Source organism: Pavona decussata, unplaced genomic scaffold (genome assembly GCF_977016875.1).
Source record: "Pavona decussata unplaced genomic scaffold, jaPavDecu1.1 SCAFFOLD_324, whole genome shotgun sequence".
In the NCBI taxonomy this organism is placed as follows: Eukaryota; Metazoa; Cnidaria; class Anthozoa; order Scleractinia; family Agariciidae; genus Pavona; species Pavona decussata.
Window position 1 is genome coordinate 50516 of NW_028145713.1, and position 18855 is coordinate 69370.

The 18855-nt window shown below is 38.2% G+C and overlaps 3 protein-coding genes and 1 pseudogene across 3 annotated transcripts in view; 3 read left to right on the forward strand and 1 right to left on the reverse strand.

Moving 5' to 3' along the window:
- Positions 1–825: 825 nt before the first annotated feature.
- LOC146453648 (lysophosphatidic acid receptor 3-like) lies at positions 826–1758 on the forward strand. Its single transcript, XM_085096397.1, has one exon. The coding sequence runs from the start codon at positions 826–828 to the stop codon at positions 1756–1758; it is 933 nt and encodes a 310-aa protein (XP_084952523.1).
- Positions 1759–9733: 7975 nt separating this feature from the next.
- On the reverse strand, positions 9734–18325 carry LOC146453649 (uncharacterized). The gene is made up of 5 exons (XM_085096320.1): positions 18221–18325; positions 16106–16193; positions 15503–15963; positions 13480–13821; positions 9734–10757 (listed from the first exon to the last, which is right to left on the reverse strand). The coding sequence occupies exons 2-5, from the start codon at positions 16132–16134 to the stop codon at positions 10579–10581; spliced, it is 1011 nt and encodes a 336-aa protein (XP_084952446.1). The 5' UTR covers positions 16135–16193; positions 18221–18325; the 3' UTR covers positions 9734–10578.
- On the forward strand, positions 10895–12474 carry LOC146453650 (uncharacterized protein KIAA1958 homolog; annotated as a pseudogene).
- Positions 17082–18855, forward strand: part of LOC146453651 (uncharacterized) — a 33561-nt gene continuing 31787 nt past the window's right edge. The window contains exon 1 of the mRNA XM_085096258.1: positions 17082–17259. The gene's annotated coding sequence lies outside the window, so the exon portion shown is untranslated. The remainder of the gene's footprint in view (positions 17260–18855) is intronic.

Genomic DNA, 18855 nt, shown 5'->3' on the forward strand with positions numbered 1-18855 from the left:
AAGTATTTTGCATGTACATCTGTGAAGAAAATGGACTCAATAATTCAAACCGAACTAAATTTCCCACTACCCTCTTTCAATAGTCTCAACGCTGTCGAAGTTATTTATTGTAGTTATTTATTGGTATCAATACATGTAGGTGCTTTTATGTAGATGAAAAAAAAGTGTGTCATAGAAAATCAATGTCTTAACTGAAATCAGCGAAATCTCATTCACTGTGAAACTCGAACACATTGCTGATTGGTTGATTGTTTGTACAAGGTTACGAGGGAGGGGGGAGTGAGGGTAGATTAGGGGGGAACAGTCAACACGGCGAATACAGTTATTGACACAAGCTCTCTGCGAAACGAAGCTAACAAAATAAATGCGCATTGTCAGTTTCTAATATGGTCGAAATTCTCGGCTAAACCAGAAACAAGCCGTTTCTATAAGTATCCTTATTAAGAGTAGTACTGTGATAAGGTTAGGGTCGCACAGCTTAACATCTGCGTTTCTAAAGTTTTTGATTAAAGTCGGCAGAATATTCACTTCAACAACCAAGGGCGACGTGGGGAGTTAACCATACAAGTCCGCTAATTGCGAATATTTTGTATTTTATTAACCAATCAAGACTCAAGCCTCAGAGAAAATTTAAATTCAATTAAGAGACCTACTGTCAAGGAACTGAAAAGATCACCCACCTTGTCAAATAGTAATCAGGGGTTGAAAAACAGCTGAACTAATAACGAAGCTGTTATTTAAATAAAATTTGTAAACGAAGCTGTTAAGGGTTACCCGGTCATTTTACTTATATTCCAATCAAGTTGAACTTCTTCATTCTCAGCTATGTCTAACGACACATCACTTTCCTCGCGAAATAGTTCTTCTTTCAACTTGTGTCAGTTTTATCTTAGAACTCGCGAAAGGGATAACTCTCCACAAGCCGTTCTAGTTCTTACTGGCGTCATTAATGCTTCATTCTCACTCGTCGCTGTGGTGGGAAACTCGCTTATACTAACAGCAATATGGAAAAACGCCTCCCTCAGAACACCATCTTACATTCTCTTAGCGGGACTGGCGGCCACGGATTTTTCGACAGGGCTCATCACCCAGCCGTTGTACGTCGCTTATTTTTTTGCGCAAACAAACTGCATTGTGATCAGCGCTGCAGATGTGGCTAGTCGCTATTTTTCCACTGTCACAGCAGAAACTATTACAATCATGTCCGTGGAAAGATGGTTACACATGAGTCGTCGATCTCTCATAACTGAAAGGCGTACATATTCGATTTATGGAGCACTTGTGTTCCTCCCAGCAGCACACGTCGCAGCTCGCTTGTTCCTCATATCATCGCATTCGTATTTGCGTTTTGTAGAGCCTCTACTCTACGGAATGCTTAGCCTGGTCTGCTTTTCAACAACAACCTTTTGTTACTGCAAGGTTTTTGGAATAATTCGCAATCAACAGCGGCAGATTCAAGCTAAGCTGCCTAGCCAAAACGGTGGTCGACAGACAGCCATTACTTCTAAGTACAAAAAGTCTGTTTACACCGTGTTTTATATCTTGGTGATTTTCTTGCTTTGCTGCTCACCACATGCAGTTTGCATCTGCATCCACGTTTTATTCAAGATGTCTGCAGAAGCTTTTCATACAACCTGGCATTTAACAGCGACTCTTATCTTAATATCCTCATCACTGAATCCTCTTCTATACTGCTGGAGAATCAAAGAGATTCGAGAAGAAGTGAGACGAATCATACCCGGAATCAGTTCTTCGTAATATTTGATAAAATTTTAGGCCATTTTCGAGTTCCTGTGAGCCTCATTATGAAAGCGAGAATAAGTGCAAAACCTTTCATACGAGAATAAAAAGTAGCGAGATTAAAACATGACGTTTCGGCGACGACATGTCGCCGTTATCAGATGTAAATTAATATAAGTTCAGTAACGTTATATATAAAGAAAGGAAGGTGTGAAACTGCATTAGAATAAAAGGAGATGGAGTGAACAGTTTTGCTGGTATGGAGTCTTTTTGAGTGTTTTGAGTCGCTCTCTTTTTCCTTATTAGAAGCATCTCGTAAATAAGGCACTCGAATTTCTTTTCATATGAAAATAATTTTGTTGCATAGGAATGAAATAAAAACATCGCACGGCAACTCCGAAATTCATGCATGGTCTATTATCATTTTTGGTTGTCCTCTCTTGGGTGGTGAACGGACTTGAAACGAACTCGTTGTGTGAAACCAGATAACCCAAATTTTCATTCCTGCTTTTTAAAACTTTCAAAACTTCTGGAAATGAGAGACAACCGATGAAATAACAGTAGGGTGCCAAGTTCTGGTTTAGAGCATGACTCGCTTAGTGCGGTTGCAAGTACAAAATTAACAGAGAGGAGAGAAGATGGCGGTTTGGTTGTTTTAGAATCAGAATTCTGAAGCTTGCAGACTGAAGCCACACCCTCTTTCACGGAAACTTTACCAAAGCTCGAGAACGAGACTATATATGCGTAAGAAACATTTGTTTGTAAGTTTGTAACAGTTGGATAACTGTCGTGAAAGGTTATATTAGGGGCTATTTTTACATTCTCAGACGTTAGCAATCTCTTATTAAAAATTTCAAAGTTCAAACGAGGAACATGAACATTTTTCTCGCAATGAACAAACCCTTCCTCTGCACACGACAAGACGGTAACTAATAATTAAAGAAAAAAAAAAGCTTTTACTGGGCGACATAAGAGCTTTAATTTATTTGATTACATGCAAATCAATTCATATACGTGAATATGAATATATCAAGCACATCAGTTTGAACTGCGGGCGAAAGATTAAATGGAAGAAGGATTTACGTAACTTAAGCAATTGCGAAAAGAAAGCCTCAAAAAAAACCAAAAAAAAAACAAAAATCAGGCTTGACCAGAATTGAACCCATAACCTCTGGGATGTCGGGGCAGTGCTGTACCAACTGAGCTATTAAGCCAACTGGCAGCTTGTCCCATGATATTTCTAGTTCGAAACTGCACTGTAAATTTCTATTTGCCAAAAATCCGAATTGAAATATACAGTGCAAAAAAGTCATTACAACTATGATTCAACTTTCAACCGAAAAGTAAACGAACAGACCCTGACAAAGAGAATTGGCTGTTTTTTGACATATTAGTGGCGTTTCATTTCCCCAATCTTTGTCTTTCAAATTGTAATGAAAGTTCTTACGGTGATGTTTCCAGATTCGTACTGTCAAAAAGCCTTTCATCATATGTAAAGACAGATTTTCTACAACGTCAAATTTTTGTGTATTTCGGAGTTTGTTTTTTTCTGATTGCGAAACTAGAAAAAAAATTATTAACAAGACATATTCTTAAAGCAAGCCAGGTCAAGCTTACTTCCTAGATTCTACTGATGAATTGATTATTTGAAAATTGAACCTGTCAGTCGTTTCAAGAATGCATTCAGTCATTCAAATCAAAATTTGACTTCTGATTGGATGATATACGAACAATTGATGCTCCTTATGTAGAAAATGTAGTGTTCTTTAAAATGGCGGCGAGTAACCAGCAACATTCAGAGCGGAAATTTTTGATTTGTACAATAGTGGATTTTCCACAAAGCAGATTTCTCCTGATTTGCAGTAGTCAACGCACAGGGACACCCAACGACAATTTTCGCTCAGATCCTTTGAAACGCCATTTTAGGCTATGTGGAGTTCTTTTAAAGCTCTCTAGATTCATTTCAGGCCGCGCCATAATATTTTTATCTGTTCGGTCATTTTAGCGGAACTTGAGTCTTTTCGAAATGACAAGGGCATTTTTTGTCCATTTCCCGAAAACCTTATCGAGCCTTAGGTCTTATGAGCTCGTGCACACAAAAATCGAACATTGTGCGGCAAACTTTCAAATTTTGAAAATAGCTGAAACTTTGGCTATTAGTAGTCCATATTAAGTTATTCATTGCTGTGTGGTTCATTTGTGAAATAACTTTTTGATTCGGCTGAAAATGACGAAGATTGATTTCATAGCCAGACACGAGAAAATTCGGGTTGAAAAATCAGTCATTTTGAAGTAACCCACTTGCCCTACTGATAACGCTAGAAGACATCTATTTGTTATCAGCTTGTTCTACAACCTTTTCAGGTTTTATCTTTTAATTCCCATCAAGATCGATGGAGCTTGTAACACTGAGACCGACCAGAAAAAAAGGGACCCGTTACTCTATAGAAATCGCTTGCTAAATTGAAAACATAATTTATCCTACTACCTTTATCACAAATCAAATGAAAATGTAAGAGTGAATTAAGGAGGAAATGGGCTTTCAACTAAAATAAAAAAATTTCCGGGGAAACTTAATCGTGCTCTGTGGAAGACCGCCCAATATCTGACAAAATCGCAAAATCAAACCGAGATTGCGTGACGCACCGTGACAGATATTACAAACGTATTTCGGGAAACATGCAGACCTAACCGGATGAAAATACATTAATGACCTTGTTATTGTTGCTGATTTTTATTATTCATCATTTTGTTTGATCATTCAAGCTTTCCCTCGCTCCCTCGCCAATTTTCACGTAGCCAGTAGTGCACATACTTGTCTCTTTACTTGGATGATTACGAGTTTCTTTACTAGTTAAAAAAAAAAACCGAATGCGGATGATCACAAATTATAGAAAGCTGGCAAAACAGAGACTAAAGTCCCTAGTTTCTGTTTAATATTAGACTTGCAAGGGCCCGGACGCACTGGGCAAATTTTTGTTAATTTTGCGAAAAAATCTGTCACCAATCTACTGAGACAAGTGCGCCCGGTGATTTTTAGATCTACCAAATTTTGTCAAGGCTTACCAAACTTCAAAGACGCCGTCGTCCTGCCTCGGAGCAGGAAAAATTTTTGTCAGGTGTGAAATCTCACAGATTTGTTAATTTACACGCCACGATTTGAAGGAAAATGTCAATCAAGAATATTTGATCTCTATTTTTAGTGGGAGTATTTCAGAAAATATAAAAAAATTGCAAAAATATAAGGCAGCGATCATAAAAATGTACACAACGTAACGCAGTGAGTCTTGCAGGCCTGTCATTTTTATTATTATCACTAAAAGAATTCTTCGGGGATATTACGCCAATGAAAATGAATTTCAAACCAAGAATTGCAAAGGCCTAGGTAGGTTCCAATAATAAGGATGAGGCTTTCGCCGCCTTCTAAGGACAAATCACTGAACCAGTTGCAGTCGAACAAGGTGAAGCCTCCACTGGCATAGTACAAGTAGCAAATGCCTCTGCTGGAGTCGAACGAATTTAAGGAAGAAAAAAAACTAGAATACAAGCAATAATATGCTGAGGCAACATATTCGATCGAAGCGGTTAAAGATCACCATCAGCCCATGACTCCTGAGATCTCATGTAACCTTTCCCGCGCTCAGCACGCAAGCGATGGTGTTTATTTCCGTGTGATTGACACTTGTGGTTAACAAATATTTTGCTGAGTCTCAGTGCGCCCACGCTTGACAAATTGAAACTTTGGCAGAGACAAATTTTGTCGAGATTTTTGGAAGGGCCAAACAAATTTTGTCAGTCCAGTGCGTCCGGACCCTTGGAAAGAATTATTTTGTTGACTCTTGAAATTAACTATTTGAACGTGTTGCTATACTGATAGCCAATTATAAACGAGTTCCACGCAAAAGGTTTGGAATTTTTCCACGGAACTTTCTTACTCAGAGTGACGCGCTTTGTAAAGCTAGCTAGTTGTCTTGTATTGTGCAGCACTGCAATGGCGTTTTCGCAGTTTTCGTGCTCTTTTCAGAGTCTGGTCATTTTCTAGAGTAATCACGGAGAGGGAACCGCTACTTGCTAGAGTGGGTGTTTTCAAGGAGAAAGAGACTTCAGCACGGAAATTGGACACCGTTTGCCCATATCACAGGCGTTAAGTGCTGTGTACCTCAAATCCTATCCAAACATGGAATAAATAGAAAAGCAGATCGGGGTATTTCCAAAGTAGTATCCGAACGAATTGTTAATACAACGGGAAAGTTTGTCCCAGTTGGACGCTCAAATAATTGCCCTCTTTTGGTGTGGAAAAAAATCGCCCCGGCTATTGTTCGAGGAAATACGGCTTTTTTATACACAACTAGCTGAAATTTTGTTGCCAATCAATGATGTCAGAAGTCGGCAATAATAGCATTTATTGTCATGATCAGATCTCATGCTTAATGAAACGTGTGAGTTAGTAGCTCTCACAACCGAATAGAATAAAGACAAATTATCTCATACGCAACAAAGAAATAGATAACTTCGAAAGGAAACTACAGTTAAAGGATTGAGGGGTCGGAGACAAGAACACCTCCCGATGTCTCGCGATGTCATAACTTTTTTTTCTTGAGAGTTATGAATTTGTTTACACAAGGTACGAACGAAGTTTCATATAATACGAGAAAACCATTACATTCTCAAAAGAGAATGCTGTTATTTTTGAACAGCATTAATATCGAGTTCGGGCTTAAATATCCGTAAAACACAATTGTAACCTCTGTCACGATCTGTCACGCAATCTCTTATTTGGCGGTACTTCAGTGGTTTTTAGCGCTCTGTTATAGACAACAATTTAATTTCCCCAGAACAAAAGTTACATCAATTAAGAGCCCATTTCTTCCTTACTTTACTCTTGAAATTTCACCTCATTCGTGATAAAGGTAGTATAGTAAATAATCTTTTAAATTTAGCTCGTCACTTCCATATAGTAACAGTGGGATTTCGTTCAGGTCCCTCTCGATGTCATGGTTTTTTTCAAACTTCATAGAAATAATAAAATCAAATTGGGAAGAGATGTAGAATAAGCTGATAATAAGAGGATGTCTTCTTGCTCTACAGTTAAGGCGAGCGGCTTGCTTAAAAACCGTTAATTTTCAAGTCGAAATTTCTCGTGGCTAACACCGACATTTATTATAGTCATTTTCCGCCAAAACAAAAAGTTATTTGACAAAGTAATTACATTGCGATAAATAACTCAAAGTGGGCTAGTGATAGCCAAAGTTTGAGCGATTTTGAGGTTTTACACTTTTGCCGCTATTTTCCGATTTCGTTTGATTCTTGTGGGCATTCGCTCTTATTTCCTTTCCGAAAATCTTAGCTAACCTTTCTTCGGTACCTGAAACCACATTTTTATCATTCTGATAAAACAAGGCCTTCAATTTCCCATATCACGAACGTTCGAGGTGAAAATTTCCTTTAGAAAATTGTAGGTGATTAAGGGCCTTCCGAACAGCTACGTAATTTACCGAAACGATCTGTCGGGTGCCCCTGAACGCATACTGTGTGAACCAAAAATTCTCCATTTCCAACCCGGTACGATGAAAGTGAGTCCTGTTGCGTAAGCTCACTAATGGTATATTCTGTACGTTTATGCTTGCGTTATGTTTGTTAGTTATTTAAAAAAATAACAAAACAAGAATTAGAAGCATTTTATAATCAAAAGCTGTTCTTATTTTTTTAATGCATATACAAATTTAATATAGTAAACTGAAAGATGTTCATTTCTTTCCCCAATGACAGAACAGCTGGCGCATGTGAAACGCTATTCTTCGCTGTATAATGCAATGTCCTCTAAAGTAAACGAAGCTTTTTACCGCCACAATTTGGGTAATGTTATTAAAGTCATGGAGGATAAAGTGGACTTTTTCAGCCCGACTCAGTTACAAGCGCTTGAATTTGTGCTCTTGAAATGACCACATTTGCATATTGAATTAAATGAACGTGTCGACAACATGCAACAATGAAACAATATTTCTACGACAAATTTAAGTTGTTTCAAACATAGTTCGAATTTGACAAGCTATTGCTCTTTTCCAATTCAATAAGAAATCGAATATTGATTTGAACATTAACGGCTGCCCAATTTCAAAATGAATAAATGAATGAATGAATGAATGAATGAATGAATGAATGAATGAATGAATGAATGAATGAATGAATGAATGAATGAATGAATGAATGAATGAATGAATGAATGAATGAATGAATGAATGAATGAATGGATGGATGAATGGATGGATGGATGGATGGATGGATGGATGGATGGATGGATGGATGGATGGATGGATGGATGGATGAATGGATGGATGGATGGATGGATGAACGAATTCTTTAGATGAGTAAAGGGTTTAATTTTAAAATAATCGTTTCATTAATAGAATCTAGGGGGGAGGTACGCTTGACCTGGCAAAACTGTAAAATTAGACATAAATTACATTAAATGATGCCTTTGCAAGACGACGAAATTAAAAGATTGCGAAGATTTATACAAGGTGGCACGCCGGAAAAAAGGAAATCAAAGCAAAATACTTGAAACACGGTTTCTCGTGAACCTTGTTTAATGGCCTTTAAGCTCCCACGAGTCTCCTGTAGCCCAGTGGTAGAGCATCCGAACCGAGTAATCGGAAGGGCTTAGGTTCGACTCCTGAAAGGAGCACTCGGATTCCTTTTTCCGGATTTACCTGTGTTACCTTGAAGAATACATCATTCTCACTGTTCGTTGTGGTCCTAGATCATTTGAGAACCGTTTGAAAACTCTATATTTAATTTGCGTGGGCTAAGGTAAGTTATGTTCAGACTTTTGATGAACATTTAAGAATTTAAAGAAATTTAAGAAATTTTAGGCTACTGATTTTACTAGACGCTGTCGCCCTTTCGACATGTGAATCTCTCCGACAGCAAAGCCATTATTTTTTTATGTTCAGAAAGTTGGAATTGGCAGTCCATAAAAGGAAACCGTTTAGTTGTTCAAACAAATTACTTAGCCTGCGAACTGGCAGTCTTGATTGGGCTCCGCCGGTTCTTCCCGAGTAGGCCGGCCTAAAACTCGCACGAAGCGTAGCTAGTCTCTTTCTATTAACTATGCACGAAACAAACTGGAGCACCTAGCCTGATCGTAGGCTACAAATTTATCAGTTAGAGCGTCTTTCATCTTCACGGGAAGCATGACATGGGAAGCAGAGATGGCGCAGTGGTCAGAGCACTCGCCTCCCACCAATGTGGCCCGCCGTTCGATTTCCTGACTCTATGTCATATGTGGATAAATTTGTTGTTGATTCTCGTCCTTGCTCTTAGAGGTTCCTTTCTTCAAAAACCAACATTTCCAAATTCCAATTCCATCTAGTGGGTGTCTCCAATTACAGTCAATTCCCTTTATTGTGGACACCCTCAGGACCGCGAGTTAGTGTCCTTAATAGCGAGATTCCGTAACAGCAGGAATTTATTTCAGTCGAACGTCTGTAATATATTTTTCCCGGGGACTAGTTGCTGTCCGTATTTTCGGGGTGTCCTTCATAGCGAGAGTTGACTGTAGTGCTATGCATATATACGCAAAATAGGGTGGCTCTTAAGTAAAGTGCTTTATTTTATTTTATATTTATTTTCAATACCGTTCGGTGTCCCCTATTCTACACGATATAGTTTCTAATTTGACCTAACGACATCTAAACATTGGAAGCGTAAATAAAATATAAACTTCTCAGCAAGTCTCTTGGATGCTTAAGAAACTGAAACAGTTTTCCAATATAAACCAATGCAATGTAACAAAAATCCAATGATTCTGAATTCATATTTTTAACATAATATTATACAGGACGATGCCTCGTAACACAGAAGTATTTTTGCGCAGTTAAAGACTATGCGAGAAAAGCAGATCTTAACATGTGCTACTGGAATGCAAAAAGAAAATAGGGGGGGGGGGGGGGTGATTGGGGTAGCAGTGCATTTTTGTTTTATAGAATAATAATTAACCAACAATAATTTTAATTAGCTGCAAAAGACAAAGCAATTTATTGCGTTTCCAAGTTGAACTTCAGCTATCTCTAAAAATTGAATGGTTTTTCGCAATTTTCTTTTTGGATACCAATAACCCTTGCTAGGATCTGCTTTCTCCGCATAGTTATGAACCACGTAAGAATCCCTGTATCCCTCAATCCCTGTATTAGTAGGTGTCGGCCATAGGAAACCCAAGTATGCATATGGCTGGGGCGATTTCGAATACGCAGTAACCAAAGGAGATGCCGTCCCTAAATGCAATATAATTTCACCTATTTGTCAGGTGTAGAAAACGACATCTGGGCTGAACTAATTGAATCTGCGAAACGCAGCAAGGTGCGTAGTATTTATTAACTAATGTTTCTAGGTTAATTTATTGACGTTCTCTCTAGCTGATTTTCTAAATGGTAATCAAGGTCTCAGGGTCAATTCAGCAACTGTTTATTTGAAAATAGGGACCTTCAAATTTGACTACGAGTACGAGATTTAGTACGAGTACGACTTTTCAAATCTAGTTTGTGTGGTTTAGATAACCGCTTGTCACACCATTCTTGTTTATAGGGTCTCCTTATCTGCTGGTAAACAACGGGAGGGAGCGAGAGTTCTGGGGATGTAACTGATTTGAAATTTGAAAGTCGTACTCGTATTCAATCTCGTACTCTTACTCTGATCTGAAGGTCCCCACTGTCTTTCGAAAAGCTGCAAAATTAACACTCTAGGAGTGCATGTGGTTCTCTGTTCCTTCTTAACTGCAAAATTACGATTAACCAGTCCGTAATCGAGATGCTTATGGCTTTCCATTATCTCATACTTTGGTTAAAGTTCATCCATTTTTATTGGACTCTGCCTGTATCCACTTTTCTTCCTCTTGTATCTCTTATATAATTCGACACCAGCAATAATGGCGGCCAGTCCACCTATAAAGCCCAGTAATATGCCAACGGTACCTGCAGCCGATATTTTCCTGCCTTTCCTTGCTTGGGTTTCAGGTGCACCTAAAGATAAAGATAAATAGATTAATTAATGTTTAATAATAAAACTATCGTTAGATGATTTACACTTGGTATATTACTTTTATTATTTTATTTTATATGTACTGAGATTTACTGCAAAATGAATTGTCAAATAAAAATGATGCGTTGCAGAGTACACGCAATCTGATTGGTTGTACGAGTTTTCTCACTAGTGAAAAATACCGTATGACCAATCACAAGCCGCAGGCGAAAGTTTTCACTAGTGACAAAAATCGTATCGGTTTTCCCGCCTTTCACTGACGGCGTCACTAGGCAAAAGGAAAACCATGGCGTCTTCTTCGAGCAATTCAAGGTTTGCAGATATAACTTCAGTAGAGGAATTTATTGAAGGACAAGAAAACGAAAATACCAGGAAGAAAACTGAACAGAATGTTGCTTTGCTTAAGGAATTTTTGAGGCTAAAAGACGAGTCAAGGCCTGTAGAAGAAATTCCCCCACACGAACTGAGTTCATTCATCAGCGAATTTATCATAACAGTAAGAAAGAAAGAAAACAACGAAGATTACGAACCCACTTCCTTGCGTGCTATGATGGCCAGTTTTGAACGGTATTTAAAGAAGAAGGATTACGGCTACAGCATTGTGAGAGACGTCGAGTTTGAAAAAGCACGAACGGCATTAAAGTCAAAACAAAGAGATCTCAAGAAGAAAGGCAAAGGCGATAAACCAAACGCTTCAGTTCTCCTCACAGAAGACGACATACAAAACTGCTGTATGACAAAGGATTGTTAGGAAAGTCAACTCCTGAGGCTCTACTGAATACAGTTTGGTTCAACAACACAGTCTATTTCGGTCTCCGTGGTTGTAAGGAACACAGAGACATGTGTTGGGGCGATGTGCAACTACGCCAAACTACAAATGGCGAGGAATTTTTAGAGTACACTGAGAGACAAACTAAGACTCGAACCGGAGAAAACCCCAGAGATGTCAGGCAAATAAAACCGAAAATGTTTTCGGTTCAGGGAAGCGAAAGAGATCCCGTCACTGTTTACAAATTCTACGCGGAGAAAAGGCCGTCGGAAATGAACGACAACAACGCGCCATTTTATTTAGCAGTAAATAACTGTAAAAAACAAGATTCTTCTAAACCATGGTTTAAAAAGTCAGCCGTTGGCGTGACGTTAATGAAAAAAATGGCAGAAAGAGCCGGGCTGGGACCCAATGTAAAGAACCATAGCGGTCGCAAAACAATGATCCAAACTTTAACAAACAACGACATCCCAGCGACGGATATTATTCAACTGTCGGGACATAAAAATCTTCAAAGTGTGACAAATTGTTCTGTAGTTTCTGAAAAACGGCAAGTAAAAATGTCTCGTACTTTAAGTAAACTGATGTCTGGGAATGTGCATAGCTTAGAAGAAACTTATTCATCTCAAGTTGGAGAATGCTCCACTGATCCTTCAGCTAGCTCGGCGGGTCGCTCGGCGGCAGATCATCACCAACAAGCGATGTCGCTTTTCACGGGCGCTGTTATTCATGGAGGTCAATTCAGCATTTCTATTAACAGCCTCAATCAATCCCCGAAGTTGGCAATCCAAGAAGTTGAGGTGAAATCTTCTCCAAAGAGGTACAAAAGGCTAAAAGTACTGGATTCTGACTCTGATTAGAATGCATGCATTACTATAATTAGTTTTACAAAACAGTCAACTTTTTCAAATTTTATATAGTTACGGTTTTGAACGACGATATTTAATATAAAGCTGAAAATTTTCATTGTCATTTAAAGTTAAAGAATCGTTAACGTTTAAAAGTACACCGTGTTCCACTTTCTTCAGAGTCATTGAATAACTTTAATGTTGATAGGAAATTTTGTACGTTCAGTTTGCTCGAATAAAATCATTCGCAACTCGTTGTGGTCTTTGTGTCGATTTCACCGTGCAATTGATAGTTGTTAACATTATTTTGTAATATCTCAGTACATATATAATAAACAAATTACTTCATGGTTGGTTCGCTTGTACGATTTTTATTCACTCGTTGTGAAGAATCGCAAACTCACTCGTTCGCTGCGCTCACTCGTTCGTTTGCGATTCTTCACAACTCGTGGATAAAAATCGTACGCACTCACCAACCATAAAGTAATCTCTATTTATTGCTGTGTTGCAACTATTCAGAAAATGCTTGTAAAAGTTAAGCAATTCAGTGTTTTTGTCTGCAAAGTAACTTCCATAAAACCAGTCTGTCAGTCTTTCTGTCCAGATTAAAGTACTTTATTGTCCTTAATGTTTAGTTGCCTGTGATTATAAAAAAAAATTTACACATGTACGGTGAATTTCAATAATATTAAGCTAATGCTTTGGCCTGTAAATATACGTCCTATTACCATGCGTTGCCGTGACGCTGCTGTCTCCGGCGACCCACAATACCCCAAGTGCTATAAATTTGCTGTATTACTTTCTGTAGCCAATTGCAACTGATAAGTCAAAGTGGGTAACTATCCCAACTTAGAATTTAAACACTAATTTCTATTTGCTAGGTTTATCAAGGTTTATATCAGGCCTTGACAGCTACTTTAGCGGCCTCATAATACGGGTCCCACTTTTCTTCGTGCTGCCGGATAGGGTCTCCCTTATTCCACCCACCCACCCATTGTACTTTGGGAAAAATTATTCCTTCGACTACAAATCTATCTTGCACCTTATTCTTTCAAAGAAAACCCAGTTATTCACTGTATTTCGTACCTTTGATTCCTGGTGCAGAAGTACTAGAGCTGCTAGGCTTTCGGTCAAGTGTTCTAACAGTGGAGGAAACCTCACCATTAGTTGAATACTTTCCTGGTTGTTCAGTCGTCACTACAGACGTGATTACATTTTCCATTCCCATCGCTGTTGTCACAGACACAGTACCTTTTCCAGATGGCTCAGCCATGACAGTTGTCACAGGGGTTCTGACATTTTCTGATGTTCTGGGCGTTGTCACTAAGGTGCTTACATTTCCAACTGCCTTTCTCGTTGTGAGCGGGGAGCTAACATTCCCAGACGATTTGGTCGTTGTTGCGCGAGAGCTTACGTTCTGTTGTTGTGCTAAATAAAGAAAACAATAAGATAGGCCACATAAGGAAACATTTGCGAGACAAACGGGTTGTAAATGGTCGAAATATCAGTTAAACTTCCCTTTAACAAACACTCTTCATTAACAATTTTTTTATCTGCATTTTTAATGCCCTGATTTCAAAGTAAGTGCACTACGCACAGTCAGTGTCGCAGGACATACGATGAAGTCTCCTAGTGGGGAATCTTTTTACATAGAGTTCGTGTGGAAACAAACCCAACTTATTACAAGACGGACACTGCGGAAGATGCAATTTTATTTGGGCCATTAATTAACCAGTACCACTAGTCTCCTTTGTCAGCCCTGCAATTAGTTTGGTTTATCGACACTTAAGGTGATGTCGGACACGTGCATCTCCTCTTCAAGAGATTCAGCAACGAAAATTATTCAGAGTAGTTTATAGTGCATCGTGTGGTCCCCTGCATTCAAATGTAGTTTCGCGTGCAAAATTTGCGAACCAGGTTGCAGGAAAATCGGACGGGAAAAGAACTGTTATTTTTATCTTCCGACCTCGAGTTTTAAAAACTCAACCCTAGGTAGAAGAGTTACCACTTTACAGTAAGAATAACGTCATTTGAGAACTTATTTATTTACTTTCCATAAAGACCATAAAACACATTAATGTAAGAAAAATAATTGCGATAAAGATACGGAAGGATAAACCTCAAGAAACCAACGGGCTTTTATACAGAGGTCATCTTGAAAACACGATAAATACAAAAATTGTGCTGCGTATGTGTTAGCATGAATAAAACAGAATTCTTTCAATAAATATATAACAACTTGTACATTCGTTTCTTCATGGTAGGAAAGAATTGGAGTTTTCTTTGTTTCTTGTTAATATATATTCTTTTATCCATTTCAGTTATTTTTTCACTTTGTTGATTTATTGATTTCTTTTTTCTTTGAGATATACGTAGGACTTTTGTTGTGAGCTACTCTAAACTTCGAAGTGAAATAAAGTTTATTCATGTATGCTTGTATTTCAACCCTCAATTTTTAAAGTCAGAAAAATGCAAGAGTCAGAATAATCCACAAAAGACGCTATTTTGAAAGTTTGCTGAGTGGGTCATGTCAGTGTTAAATAACGGTGTACGAGAGAAGATCAATTTTAATTAATCAGATCTTCTGTTTAATCTGTTGGTGGCCATTCTGAATTGTTTACATAGGTCTCTTAAAATTATCCACAAAATTGACTTAACTGTCCCAATCGTGCCAACAGTATCTGTTCATTTACGATATAAATGGGATCGCTGTTCACTTATTTGAGACAAAACACAATTTATATCACTGGTCTATCCATGGACAATATATTGATTGGAAGGAATGTCTCCTGGTGCGTATCGAGATAACTCTTAGGCCACAAAATATGTCTGCCATTTTACTTTGTGAATACCTTTAAAATATATTCAAGGTGTATAATCAGCGATTTTATAATGACAAGGTTTAACTTCAAGAGAACAAACGAATAAAGCGAAACAAATCTTTCGTTACCTGCTCGTAATCAAGATAACTTTGTAAATGCCCAAATATTGGTTATATGGACACAATGCTTGATATCACTTGTTATCTTACGAAAATGTGTCAGTTTGTTATGTCTTAATTAGGTTCCGCACCATTCCCCTTAATAAGCCCGAATGTTGGATTACTTACTTCTTCCACTATCTCTGTAGTCAGGAGGAGTGAAGCATCTCTCTCTGTACCCCTTACTTGTCTGTGGGTTATCTTTCTCTGGCAAATCATCACACATTGCTGTCCTCTCGAGTCGATTTGCTTGAATAACATCCTTACATTCGTTTGAATAATCTTGGCAGACTCCTTTGCAGGGTAAATACGGTCCTTTTATTTCTTCACTGCAGCGCGGTAGATAAAGAGAGCATATCATTGTATCGACATATGTCGAACAGTTCTTTAGGAGAGACTTCAAAGATGCAATAGCTTGTGATGCATTGTCGAAGTTTTGTGTGGAATTAAATCGTGCAGTGTAGTGGTATCCACATTGAATGGAAAGGTTGGACACTGTTTCGTTGATTTGGTGGCATTGCGACTCTGCACGAGAGAGACCGACTAACATAGTAACAACCACGAAGGAAATCGACGATGTTGTCGGAAACCTGAGTAGAGAGAAAAGATCGGAAGGTAAATTGAAAAATTACGCGGTTTCGCTTAATAATCATTATGTAATAGTTAAGAAACTATATTTACACGAGGTTCTACAACATGAATCAAAACAGCGACGTGTCAATAGGTACTTACATCTTTTTAATTGAAAAACAGCTGATCATTTTACACGGTCGCTTCTTTTCTTCTTTTTGATCTCTCCTGATCTGTCTCTGTTTCAGCCCTTAAAAGCAATCGATAGAAGTGAATAGGCTCGCCTTGTTCTGATTGTTTCGCTTTCTGGGTGAGTAACGTCGAAATGCAAATTTCTTTAATTTAATTGGTGACGGGTGAGTTCTCTGGTGGAAAGCATTGAATGCAGCTTGTTGAAAAATATATAAAATTTGGACAAAATCAACCGTCCATAAAATAGTTTGTTGCAACCTGGTGACTTGCTATTCGTGGATAGTGCAGGCGATCAAATTGAGAGTCAGTATGCAAAATATTGGAGTGCGATTAAAACAGAAGGTTGGCATTGAAGTAGCATTTACAGTCATCTTCTCAAAATTCTGGACTTAAATCATTAAACCGTGAAAGTCTCCTACTTTAATACTTGAATTATTTAAAAGTTGTTTTGAATAACTTGAGCAGCAATTATTAATGCCTTGAAAACTCGAGTTTACAACAGTACAGTTTCCTAAAAAAAATAAAAAAAAAAAAATAAAAATAAACGAGAAAAGTCTAGAAGTACTAACTAGCAGGGAACGGTGTAGAATCTTCAAATAAGATTCCCACACTGGTCACAGCGAGGCAAGTTCAAGTTCAACAAGACGCTAACACTAGGAAAGATTTGGCAACGTGAGCAAGAGTTGTAACGTTATTTGCGCTTTTATTAACCGCGGTCAAGGAAAAGCTTTAACTTTAGCAGACTTATCTAATTTTTTTACGTTTGACCTCGGTTTAAGAGTAGGATATTTGACGTCATTTGAGCTTAACTTGCGTTGTGAAACAACTGTTCCGTTAAAACTTAGCATAATTCACTTATAAAGTTCCTTAACGGCATGCGCAGTTGCCACACAAAAATTAAGTCTCGTTCCAGGCTATATCGGTTGAATTACCCGGCATTCCTACCGATTATGACTCAAACGGAAGTATTTCCGGCTTGTGTGCTGGTTGTTTCGACGACTTGATTCTCGTAAAAACAGTTTTCTATCCAAAATACTGCGTCATACAAGCTAAGCACTTCACGTCCGAAGCCTTGAACGTCGAAAAACCATGGTTAATGGGGGCAATGATCGACAACGAGAGCGGTGAGCCATATTTCAGTTGTTTACATTACAAAGTACAACAAGATTTCATTTTGATAGTACTGTCGATCGATTTAGATCTTTCCGGACAAATCATCGTTTTCGGTGTAAACTTCCATTGTGGCATTTCTATTTCTAGGAATGAAACTGAAAATAAGACAGAAGCCGATATTACCCCATCCAGCACAAATACTAAAACATATGCAAATGTACATGTCGTGAAAATAATTAGATTACGTGCAGTCACATCTACATTTTGACATTATATCCTTGCATTTCAAAGTGTGTTTCACCCAGAACTATATTGTTTCGCATAATACGTGACCTTATTCGAAATTACGTTTCCAAACCTGCGGTTTTCATGTTGTCAATTACGGTATTCGCGTGAAAATACTACAGTCCGTAGCGGTGCGAAGCCCATGCCAAGAAGCACCCTTAAGTCGAAAACGAAACACGCTGCACTCAAACATGGAAACCCAAGAATCACTGAAGAACGTTCAGAACTCGGACATGAAACAGCCTAAACTATAAATCTCGGAAAACATCAACAAGACTGAATACATGTAGGCTACTAAAATAGCGATTCAAAAGATTGATTTAATGCTATTCAATAGTGTAAACAATGAAACCGAACATTCAACTGATGATATTTTAAAACACCTTATTTACACGTTGTTCTTCTTCCTGATTTCATTTTGTTGATTAAATGATCAACAAGAAGTCTTTTAGAGTTCACCTAATGTTCGAGCGAATATTTTTACCATGCATCAGTAATAACCGCCAGCTTTAAAGAACTCACAGAGTTTGCCACTGAAGCTTAACCGCATTTCCGCATCTTAAGAACTCGTGACCGTCATGTTGATGTTATAATTCAAGGTCTAGGTTATCCTACACAAATGCTTTGTAAGTTTATAATTAAGTGTCGTCGTCTAGTTGATTGTTTACTTTGGACTTTTAACCATACCTCTCGAGATAGATATGCTTGGCAATTCTTGCTGACCACGTTGGCTTGGAGCGACGTGTAAATTTGGTTTGTTAATGTCCTTAAGCTGCCGTTCTTTCCAAGTTTTTCATTGGATACCTGTTATTTGCATTTGTGTGGGTTTGCCCGGGTTTTCTTAGTTGAGTAGTTAACAGGATTCTGTAAGTTCCCACGGTCGGTTAACCCAAACATGTCTACAATTCGAGTATTTAATTGCGAACATTCGAGCTTCAGTGTAGTCAGGGACTTTTGTCAGACGAGTTGATAGACGTCCATGTAACTTGAGTTGCTATTTGAATATAGGTGATGTTTGTTGAGTGATGCAATAGTAGAAGAGCACTGAGTTGTAACTAGCAATATATCAAAATTCGAAATTTGGAAATATAATTCAGAGCCTTGGTGCCTCTACGCTTAACTGCTAAGCGAGCGCTCAACATATTTGGAACAGAATCCGCTTCGTGCATAACAGTGTATTTATATCCAGACTACAAGGCATACAATTTGATCCCTCCTATAATTTTAACCTCAGGCGATAATGAATAGTTTTATCCTGGGCGGTCATTATTCGAGCTTAACAAAGAATTATACGTCTAAGAGGGAAAACAGAAAGAGTTTGA

Bases quoted from the DNA above. Each gene is read 5' to 3' on its own strand.
- LOC146453649 (XM_085096320.1), bottom strand. From the start codon at position 16,134: ATGATCAGCTGTTTTTCAATTAAAAAGAT. The intron at 15,964-16,105 runs GTAAGTACCTAT...CTCTCTACTCAG, and splicing joins TGTTTTTCAATTAAAAAGAT to GTTTCCGACAACATCGTCGA. The intron at 10,758-13,479 runs GTACGAAATACA...CTTTATCTTTAG, and splicing joins TTCTGCACCAGGAATCAAAG to GTGCACCTGAAACCCAAGCA.
- LOC146453648 (XM_085096397.1), top strand. From the start codon at position 826: ATGTCTAACGACACATCACTTTCCTCGCGAAATAGTTCTTCTTTCAAC.